General features: G+C 39.2%; 1 protein-coding gene across 1 annotated transcript; it reads right to left on the reverse strand.

The window, feature by feature from the left end:
* Positions 1 to 699: 699 nt before the first annotated feature.
* ptpn11a (protein tyrosine phosphatase non-receptor type 11a) lies at positions 700 to 10889 on the reverse strand. Its single transcript, XM_066689681.1, has 16 exons — positions 10643 to 10889; positions 8796 to 8918; positions 8290 to 8484; positions 7970 to 8162; positions 7582 to 7701; positions 7185 to 7298; positions 6494 to 6590; positions 6253 to 6332; positions 5555 to 5713; positions 5312 to 5443; positions 4754 to 4908; positions 4328 to 4395; positions 3964 to 4115; positions 3065 to 3177; positions 2148 to 2249; positions 700 to 893 (listed from the first exon to the last, which is right to left on the reverse strand). The coding sequence occupies exons 1-15, from the start codon at positions 10654 to 10656 to the stop codon at positions 2180 to 2182; spliced, it is 1785 nt and encodes a 594-aa protein (XP_066545778.1). The 5' UTR covers positions 10657 to 10889; the 3' UTR covers positions 700 to 893; positions 2148 to 2179.
* Between the last annotated feature and the right edge of the window lie 247 nt (positions 10890 to 11136).

An 11136-nucleotide genomic window follows, 5' to 3' on the forward strand; every position in this document is an offset into this window, starting at 1 on the left:
GTGTCCGCACATCAGGTAACCCATCATTACAGTAGAAGGATGATACACTGGTGTGTTTACAATCCTCACTCTTTCAGTAACAACCACTTTCACCCCATTGATTTTGGTGTTACAATACAATATTGTAGGAATGCTTTGTTCTAACCCTGAAAATATCCCTTTTTGTTTGTTCAAAAGGATCCCTTCACATCTTAAAGAAATGCACATGGTTTTCAAAAAGGCTAAAATGGAAAGTGAAATAAAAAGGCATAAACTGCTCCGATAAATTGGTTAACCGTCAGATTTTGGCACAAGCCTGTTCCTTCCTCTGAAATCTATTAATGCTCTGTGAAACCTTTACATATCTTCCTTTAAAAAAAAAAAAAAAAAAAAAAAAAATGAAAGGAAAAAACAGGAAGAGACAGCTATGGCAAAAACCTTCCATAAAACAAGAAAATATGTTAATTGCGGCCAGCCCAGAAACCTTTGTTAAAAAATATATATATATTCAGACATATACTCAGACATGACAAAAAAACTAGAAAAACAATGACAAATTAAAAAAAAAAAAAAAAACCAATTTAGATTTTCTTTAGGATAAGGCTCCACAAAGGTCACAACGGTTTTCACATGGGGGGTTAAAAAAAAAAAAAAAAAAAAAATTATATATATATACATATATATACATATATATATATACATATATATATATATATATATATATATATATATATACATACACACACACACACACATATATATATAAAAAAAAATACTGTACATGAACAATAACAGGATTAACATCGTGTACAGATGTCTCTAAGCCTTCGGAATTCAGTCTTCATTTTCTGCTCTTTTTCACAATCACTTCTCAGGCATTCTGGCGCAGTTTTGCAACAAACTAAAACAGGTTCCTATAAAAAATAAAAAATAAAAATGAAAATAAAAAGAAAGAAAACAGCTGTGCAAACTCAACAAGCAGCATTGAAGAGATGTACGGTTTATGTGACTTACATGCAATGCAATGCCACCTAAAAAATCATGAACTAGTATGCAAGATCTAGATTTTCCAGGATTTCAATACAGGGAGAAGGCTACAAAAATTCTGGCTGTTAACATGTTAATTGGTGAATTTGAGGGTCAAATTTTACCCAGTTATGATGAATATAGATTAATAAAGGCAATTAAGTGTACATCACGGCAAAGTGTGAAGATCCACAGATAATACAGATCAAACCTTCAGTGGAGTAGGCGAAGCAACACTGAATGACTACAAACTGAGTACCAGTGATTAATAACTGAATATATATTCTCTGATGTTACCCATGCTTCCCCCGTTGTGTTTTGCATCTGAAATGTACTATTTATGAATCTCTTACGCCTTCACTGGATATCTATTTTAAAGCCAAAATGTGACTAATCAGGCAGATTATTGCATGTTCATGATTCTTAGGGAAACCACAATCCTGAGTTCAACGAGCAGATTGCATGACAACGGATTCACAGGGACGGATTTACTTGGCTTTAGAAGCGTGGCGGAAACATGTTGAACAGTGGCATCTAGTGTGTGGAAAACTGATTGCAGAGGATCATTTCAGACTATGTAATTACTGCAATCATGCAAAGATACGCGTAGGAAGCAGAATTTCTGTTACGCACATAATCCGTAAAGGGCTGAATTATATGGGCCACTTTGTTTTGACATTTCATTTTCAGATCAATTTCACAGTTTATTTATTTCAAACAGCTTTGTTTTGCATTTTATGTCTTAACATACATACATATATACATACATATATATATATATATATATATATATATATATACACACACTATATAATACCAGTGCTGATAAAACAAGGAACTGCAAAAACCTTGTCTTATGCAGCCCTAGTAGAATACAGAAGTGTATGCATGTATGTGTGTGTCCCTTTTGTTTCAGTTTAAGTGTTTAGTGTAGAACATAAAATCAATTTCTAAATATTGTAGTGGTAAAACATCTCCAAAAATTGAAGTCCACAATCTTCTGGGATTCATATAACTATCAGAATAGCGTAAGGCTGCTCAGGAAAATAATACCTGCATAAGAACATGTATATTTGGGATTAATGTTTTCAAATATGAAAGGCACAAAGTCACACACACATGTTGACCCCTGTAATGGTTACCTCTTTAACTAGAACACCAAGTTGGCTCACTCTCATCTGAAACTCTTCTGCTGTTGCATTAAACCCACATTTTCATAGACCCTCGAGCTGTCGTCTCTCATGCTGCGGAGGGAAATCAGAAATGAATGAACCTCACAGCTCCTGCTCCGACGGCAGGAGTTACAAATTGTCTGAAGGCGTCAGCCAAACACAACCCTCACAATAACAGAGCTAAACACACTGGGTTGTCACAGCCCTAGTTCAGAAAGGCAAGGGTTTTCAATAAATCGGAAGGCTTTTAGCATAATTAATGTATTCCAGATGTGCCGATGTCCTGTGCCAAAGGGCATGACACCCATAAAGCTGAGAAACACAGTGCCAGTTTTAAATTTCCTTGCCTGCTAAATAATATAAACCAGCAACCAAGAGGACTAATGGAGAGGACTTCTATTTCAGGGAACACAGAGTGGTGCCGAGAGTTTCATGTTCGAGTGGCATGCAACGTTCTCCATCGCCAAACTCAAACAAAAATCTGACTTTTCAAGTAAATGGCCACCTTCTATAACCTATGAAATGGATCCATTAGTATCTGCACACTAACAGCATGAGTTTCAAAATGGTGAAAAGTAATCAAATAAGCGGTTTGGAAAGGAATTTCTAAAACCTCATTCAGGTCACTTACTAAATTCCTTTCAAAGGTTTCATAGAAAATGTTATAATGTATCCACTTACTGCAAAAACAAAACGTACAAAAACAGATTTGGTTACATCAATGAAGCTTCAAAAATAACTGTGACCAACTCCTTTTGAAAAAAATAGTTTGTTTTTGAATAAAGACTTAAAGTGAGATGTGTGAGACACAATCTCCTATAGTGCGCCTCTTGTTGGCACTTCTTCTTTAGGGCAAAAGTAGGGCACAGGTGGGTTTGTATACTCACTCGGCACAGGTTGGCGTGGGGGTGCAGGGCGGTAACGGGCTCTGGTCTCCCCCTGTCAGGTCTGAGAGCGAATACTTTATGTTGGTGTACTCCCGCCCTTTAATTTTGCTCTTCTGTAAACGGAAGCACAAGTGTAGCCGGATAAGACAAAATGGTTGGAACTGCAATTACTTTCAACTGACAACTATTTATTAAGTGCTATAGTGAGATTCCAGCACATGTAAATTACAAATATAGTGGGAGGTGGGGAGGAGAGTCACCGAAACGACAAATTATTTGTGTCTGAAGATGCTTTTTCTGCACGATTCTGTGCACAGTACTGTGGAAAAAGTCAAACTAACCATTGCAAAGCCTCCAAAGCATAGCACTTCTTCTCATCCTAATGCACCATTAACAAAAGCTTTGACCACCCCTTCCATCAAACATGTACTTCCACTTTACGCCAAACTTCCATAAAGGGATACTAGGCTTGTAAAATGTATGGAAGAAGTGACTTAAAACCACACTAGAAAGCATAACAGTTACTCGTCTATATCAAACACCAGATTCAGAAACAATGAATACATTTTCTTTAAAAAAAAAAAATCTTGAAGATGGTGATACGTAACTTAAAAAAATTACTTGTTATCCGTGTTAAGAATCCGTACACGATATTATTGCTCTGATCCTGTGGCTAGAAGTTGTAAGTCTATTACATTAAAGTGCTACTCTTTCTGGGGTGTCCGATAGCAACAGCAAAAACAACAAAATTCTGGAAGACTGGTCCATTTAATAATAGCATCTTTAGCATTTCAGCCAACATTGATCTTCCAGTCTGAGTGGATTGAGAGATACTGACAAGGAAGCTGGCAAAGTAAGGAACACATGCATCTGAGAAGAACAGGGTGTGAAAACCTCACCTGCTCCTCTTCGATCCTGCGTTGCAGAGTCTCAATATAGTGCTGCACAGCCATGTAAATAAACCTGTACTGGGCCTCCGTCTGCACCATTCCTGACCGCTGCGATCGCACCAACTGGATGGTTTTGGGAACGTCGATGTCACAGTCTACCCCTGCAAACCAAACACCAGTTAACATCTTCTCCTTGTGTTTGAGAGTCTATCCTCCACTCATATCCTCTTTAATTAAGCATTTTCTGGAATCTTGAGGTCCAGACTGACTTTTTGTTTTCTACTTGTTATTTGTGGGCTAATTATATGTATTTGGTGCTTTTATTAACTAAAAGACACCTAATTGTCACATGAGAGAATACTTGGAAACGTACCTTTTTCTCTGATTATATCAATCAGAATGTCTATTACAATAAATGTTCCTGTTCGTCCAATCCCAGCACTGCAAAAGTTAAAAATAAAGAAATATTACTTTAAATATAAAAGAAAAAAGAAGAAATCACCCCAGAAGGAACTTGATAGCTGCTTCTAATCTACATAAATGATCTAAACTCCTTGAACAGTATTAATGTACGTAAAAAAAAAAATGACTTGACAAGATTTTCAGATCGTTAATCTGAAAGCAATTAAACAATAGAGGCTGAATGAGCTCTTCTCATCTGAAACTTTAATTGAGTTTTTATGATCAAACAACATGAGGACTGGGAAGGGTGTGAAGTCATTATGAGCTGAACGGGTTACGGCCTTGTTAAGTAGCTCCCTGTCCTTGCGAGAAGTTTGTGCAAGGAGATCGGCCTTACCTGCAGTGCACCACGATGGGCCCGGCCTCCAGGATGCTCTCCTGTTTGAGATTGACCTCCTCCAGGAAGTCTAGCACACCACCCGGGTCACCAGGAACACCATGGTCTGGCCAGGCTCGGAAGTGGTACTGCCACACGGTCCGCTCGGTGTTGCCCTGACGCAAAAACACAGATCTCACTATGACAGCCGGCTAGGAAAGACACCCAACTCCTACGGCCATATGAGCTGATCTAGGAGTTGATTGATTGAAGGGTTTTCTTTAAACAAAACTATATGTTACTGGAAATATTTTGGTTTGTGTGTAATTTTCATGCATGTCTAATGTTTAAAATACTCATGTCGCTGGGCACGGATTTCAGGCTCTGAAACCACCATCAGCATATGCAGCGTTCAGGGTTTTCATGATGGTAGCAGGAGTCAAACTCCAAGCACCAAGCAGCAAGCTCCACAGCCCACGTCCAATCATCAGTCCGCAGCAGATGTATATATCCGACTGACACCTTTCTTGCTCTTGCCTGTGAACAGCTCAATTCTGTGCCCGTCGGACGGATACCCACCTGCCCAACCTTCGATAGCTTCAGCTCTCTGAGGTTGTAGTCGTGCGCCGAGGTCTCTTTGACGTTGCGGACGCGCATCGCTCCGTACTCCTTCAGCGCGGACACGTCCGGCCAGTACTTCACACATTTACTCTGCGGAGAGAGGACGAAACAAACTTCAAGGCGAAGCTCTGAGGTTTACGGGACTGGTGTACAACCTCCAGAAGAGAAATCAAATCCAATACAGTGGGTTTTGTAAAATACCTTTCCTCTCTCCACTTCCTTGGTGGTCATGACAATCACACGAGAGTTCTCCTGGAACACCATTCTCCAGAAGTCACTAATAGTGTTTTGCAGGCAGCCTTGTGTGGCAATATAGTTCTTCTTGGACTTGGTGTTGTTACACTTTGTCTCAAACTCAGGCTGAAAAGAAGCAACATTTTACACTTTTTTTTTAAATGAACTATGAAAGACTTGCCTTTTGTCCATCCTTTTCAAGATCCCTAAATTGAAGGAATGCATACCAAGCCTAATACATTTGCAATAACATACATCACAAAACATCAAATAAGAATGACTTAAGCATATACTGAAGGAACTTCCTTAATTAGCACCGCTAGGTTATGACTGCGCTGAACACCATAGCCTGAATGATCATAGTGATTCAGTTTGAAAGCAACTTTCACAATATAGTTACATTTTGTGGTATTTGTTATGAGTTAAAACCATCAGTAACAAATGATTCCAAATGAATACACTTATTATAAAGGTTGCTGAATGACCCATCAATACATATTACAATTATTTAAGTATACCAACAAAAAGTGCAAGAAGTAGGGCCGATCTTGGGGAAAATAGTCTGAGAATGAACGTTAGAACACCTCAATTGCCGAGGTGCTAAGTGCTGTGGGTAGATTTCATTATAAATTCCTCATGGTCCTCAGTGTGAGCCAGGCACTTACCATTATGATGTTAGCGTTGATATAATCTGAGCCCGGCTCATTCATGTCCCCGTCATTTAGCACTACCCTCGTATGATCAACTAGAACACAGGAAGGAACATGTTAGCAGAGGGGGATCTTGCTAGGGTGCCACACTGTACAAATAGACACTTTTGAAGGACACACAGATCCACAAAATGTTGGATGCTGACTGACGCATCTTATATAAGCCTCTGACAGGTGGAAGCGGGGGGGCACTCACAGGGCAGGATGTTCTTGTATCGGTTCTTGTTTTTATTCTCGGCTCTCTGTCCTTCTTTGCGGCTGTACAGCAGCTTGCACTCCTGCTGCTGCAGAGTCTGCAAAAAAGAAAGCGCTCGTCTGTAAGAAATGCATTTGAACAGTCACATCATTGTTCCTTTAATTGCTTCTCTGTGCACAAAGTGCGATGGACACACTTTGAAAGAGCAACTTATTTCACGGGACGCACCCTCTCTTGCTGCAGTTTTGCCAGAGGGTGTAATTACCGATATTTGTAAATGAAAGTCAGTCTGCTTATCAGGCACAACTGCTCTGAATACACAATACTGTAAAAAAAACTATTATCTGAATGCTGTATAAACACGCATGAGAAATGATCGTCAATTTCAAGGTACACCGATTTATTTATTTGAGCAAACGGACAAAGATTACATTTCTTACACTTGTACTGTTCTAACAGCCTGGCAGTGAGTTTGATAAAGAAATTACTTGTGGTTTAATGTAGGTAGTTAATGGTGATAAGAAAATGCAATAAGATGACAAATTATTTTTCCAGTGTACTTTTTTTTTTTTTGTAAAGACACTTGATTGAAATGAAGACACCTACACATTCTTTGCACATGCAGCTTGTGCAATATTTGGTGAGGCAAAAAAAACAGGCCCAAGACAGGGTGGGTGAAGGGACCCCTTACCTCAAACTCCTCCCAGAAGCCCTGCTTAACCTTGTCCGTAGCTTCAGCCAACTTGCTCAGCTCCCGAACTCGGCTCTCGATCTCGGCTGCGTTGATCCGCGTTGTGTTCAGAGGCTAAATAGCACCGTCAGAAATGCAATCAAACATCAATGAATCAACCTCTTGCTCACAAAATCATAAAAGAGATCTTAAAACTTATAAATGTTGTTTTTTTTTTTTTTTTGGTGTGTTTTAATATAATGATTACAGAATTAGGTACCTTACTATACATGTGCCTTCAATGTTTATAGTAGATGGTAGCTTTCAACATCAGCCTAGAACTTGATTTTCTCCAACACAATTTACAAGATATGAATATATTGTGAAATAAGTGGGTTTGAATTCCCAGTGGGGATACCTGTTTGAGCTGGAGCACAGTGCCCAACGTTTCCACCATCGGATTCTTCTTATAATGTTCCACCAAGTCAGTCAGGGAGTCAAACTTCTCACCTCCGCCCACATCGTACTTGAGGTCATGCTGTACATGAGAAACACCCCAATCCTTCTCAGAGACATATTTCTGTACATTTGTTTTAAATGTCTAATGACCAGCAGCACTGTCGGTTATTATAGCTCTTCGAATTAACATTTTAAATTACAATTTAAACTAAGCAGACAAACAATATGGTATGCCACTGTTAAACCACAGAAGGATTTCCTGATACTTGTGGCAAATATTGGGGAAATAGACCAATCAGATATTACAGAAAATAACCAGCCACCTTCTCCTTTACTGGGGATTTTACCTGGCAGCGGATCATGACATGCGTGACCTTAGGCTTGCCATCGCTGCTCTCCCCCTTGTCATCTCCCGTCCTTACAGACAGCACAAAGTCCCCGGGGTGGCTCTGGCTCTCTCGCACCAGGAAACTGCCGTTCTTCCCTTTCTCCGTGAGCAGCTTCTCAGCCTCTCTGCCTGACAGGTGCCCGTGGAACCATCTGCAAAGACAACAAAGCCATTTTAGACACAGACACACACACACACACACACACACACACACACACGAACCATTCAACATCATTCTTATTAACCAACAAGATGATGGCAGATGTGATGCGACCTCACCTCTCAGACGTGGGATCGGCACAGTTCAGTGGGTACTTCAGCTCGATGACATCTCCGTTCTTCTCTTTCAGCTGCCCGTGGTGCTCCATGTAATATTGTACTAATTCAGCCAGCGTGGCAAACTTCTCCCCCCCGTACAGGTCATAGTAGTCCCCCGTGTTCTGGATCTTGATGTGGGTGACGGCTCCATTTCGTCTGCCCGCCAAAACACAGCAGAAGAGTTATGTTTTTGTAAAATGTATTTACTGGAAACAGAACAAATAAACTATATTTTGAACACAAAGTCTGAAAATTTGTATTCTACAGGACAGGTACCACTGTAGGGTTGTAGTCCTCATCTCCTGGTTTAGAATATAGCTTAGAAATACTGATAGTCACCTTTTCAACATCCTGTATTTGCACCCCTGTATTTGTGTTTGTGTTTGTGTGTGCACAATACACAGTAAATCATATTACATTTTATTACACCTGTACACTTGTTCTGGTTTCAGCCCATTGGACCTCACCTCACTGACAGAGTGAAATCCCCGGGGTTACTCTTGCTAGGCCGGGCCAAAAAACTCCCATCCACACCTCGAGTCAGCAGCAGGTTTTCCGCCTCCACACCGGTGATATTTGGGTGAAACCATCTGCATAAATCAAAGCAGCCATTTGCAGACATTACATCAAACCAAATTCCCTTCGGTTTTAAACAGAGATGCCCTGATTTTCTCCTGTTTTCCCACTCATGTGTTCATACTGAGTACCAATATCAGCATTTGGGAGACCAAAGTATGGCAATTTACTATTCACCTGGACAATGTCCCAAAGATCTACTAATGTTTTATTGAGACACAATCTGTTTTAGGCCAAGTATAATATAAATGTGTTCCAAGATATATTGTACAATGATTTATATTAGCTACATGTTTATTCCTGAAAGTCCAACTGGAACTATACAGATACATTTTATTAAACTGTCTTTAATTGATATAAAATAGTCTCCTAAGTGAGCCTACTTTCCCAGTATAACAGAGTATTCCTTTTTTTAACAATATGCTGTAAAAAGCATTTGTTCAACTACACCAATCCACATACATGCATTTTGTAGTTTATAATATGTTCCCTTGCTCAGTATGTTGGAATCCCATGTTGGGCAGGTAAAAACAGAATTCTGCGTTTCCACAATTTATCCAAAGCTATACAAGCCTGAATAACACTGATAACTGTGACATCTTCTGTAAGAGCATCTAGACTTGAGAGATCATTGATGCCCAACAGCAAGACTGAATAAAAACAAATAAAAGTCACAAATGTAAAACAAAAAGTTTGCCTATTAAGCACAAGAGCAGGGATTTAAGTACTGAGTACAGCATCCTGTCACTGAAAGTTATTCCTAACAGTAAGACCTGTGTTGATGTCATGCGCTCTGAGTAATACACCACACATTTTGACAAGGGATGCATGACTGATCTTGAAATTACAGGTTGAATGATATTTCAGAATTGATTAAAGTGTCCAAAAATAAGAAGGTATCCATCAGTACAGGAAATCTATAGGTCAGTTCTCCTAAAAGTATCTATATTTCACAAAGCAAAAGATTGCATTCTTTCAGGTAAAACATAAGTACAAATTGCTATTATAAATGCAATCTCTGGATAGACATTAAAGTATCCTTTATTGATTCAGTCTTTTTCTTTTAACAACAAATGTCAATTGGGTTGAAATAAGCAAGTTGCTGAAGGGCTCAGGAACACTAGTTTTGTTTAGTCTATAGTATTCGGGCAGAATGTAAGATAAGGAACCGCCTCTTAATGTAATTGTATACCTGCACATTTCATATTATTTTAATTGATCAATATATAGATCAATTATAGAAGATGTTGCACAACATCTGATGCATCAATGAACTTGGTGCTTGCTTTCCTATAGGATTTTAAATTATTACAGAGAGACAACTGCATGATTCTGACATGCACTTTCGTAGAAATCGTTTCAAGCAATTATCATTGATTAAACATGTCTTTTTTATTTTATATTAGTTTTCACAGAGGCACAAAAAAAAGAGTGCAATTCATTTGAAAGCACTTTCTATGCTCACTCTCTCGTTTGTGCCTTAATATAGAAGAAAACGTGACCCCATCAGCCATGGTCAAAAATACTGACTTATTGTGAAAACAAAACAGATACAATTGTAAATATCTTCCGAAGACTCATCTCCAATCAGCACTTCAGTGACACTATATAACTGATTGTGGGACACGACCGATTAACATCAAATAAGATGGTAAAGGTGGTCCGAATAATGTCCCTAAATTATCTTTCTGTGTCTGGCTGTTTGATCGATGATGAAGTTTTTAAAATCAGTCCTTACCTCCTTGATGTCATTTTTTTCTTTTTTTACTTCTTGAAGTCTTGGTTCCTCAATTGTGTTTCCTTGTAGGCACCACCGATCTGATCTGCTTTTCCACCGATTCAGAGCAGCCCACTACAAGTCGTGCTCCCCCTCTAATCGGTACAGTAATAAGGTGTTCGTTTCGAGTTGGCAAAGATAAAGATTTATTGCAAAATACAAACTGCAAATCCCTAGGCCTCAGCTCCGAGACCCAAGCTACGGTAGGACTCGGAGATACGACGTCATCAGACAGGCGACGCAACGCTGCTGTCTTCCTGGACATGCTCAGTACAACTTCAGCGGGTACCTCCGCCATCTTTACTAGGGGCACAAAAGTTTTCTTCGACCCCAATGGGAGAGATGGCTATTTAATTCAAATTATACATTTGACAAACAAAGAATCACAACTATTTCCTGGAAACTGTATTCTGTCATTCTCTGTTAATTATGTGGTGCTCTAACAATTATCATGT

Source organism: Amia ocellicauda, chromosome 17, assembly GCF_036373705.1.
Source record: "Amia ocellicauda isolate fAmiCal2 chromosome 17, fAmiCal2.hap1, whole genome shotgun sequence".
Taxonomy (NCBI): Eukaryota; Metazoa; Chordata; class Actinopteri; order Amiiformes; family Amiidae; genus Amia; species Amia ocellicauda.

Excerpts from the sequence above, each read along its gene's own strand:
- ptpn11a (XM_066689681.1), bottom strand. Across the intron at positions 8,485-8,795 it reads GATTTCACTCTGTCAGTGAG|ACGAAATGGAGCCGTCACCC; the intron begins GTGAGGTCCAAT and ends TTTGGCGGGCAG. Across the intron at positions 7,299-7,581 it reads CTGTGCTCCAGCTCAAACAG|CCTCTGAACACAACGCGGAT; the intron begins GTATCCCCACTG and ends GGTGCTATTTAG.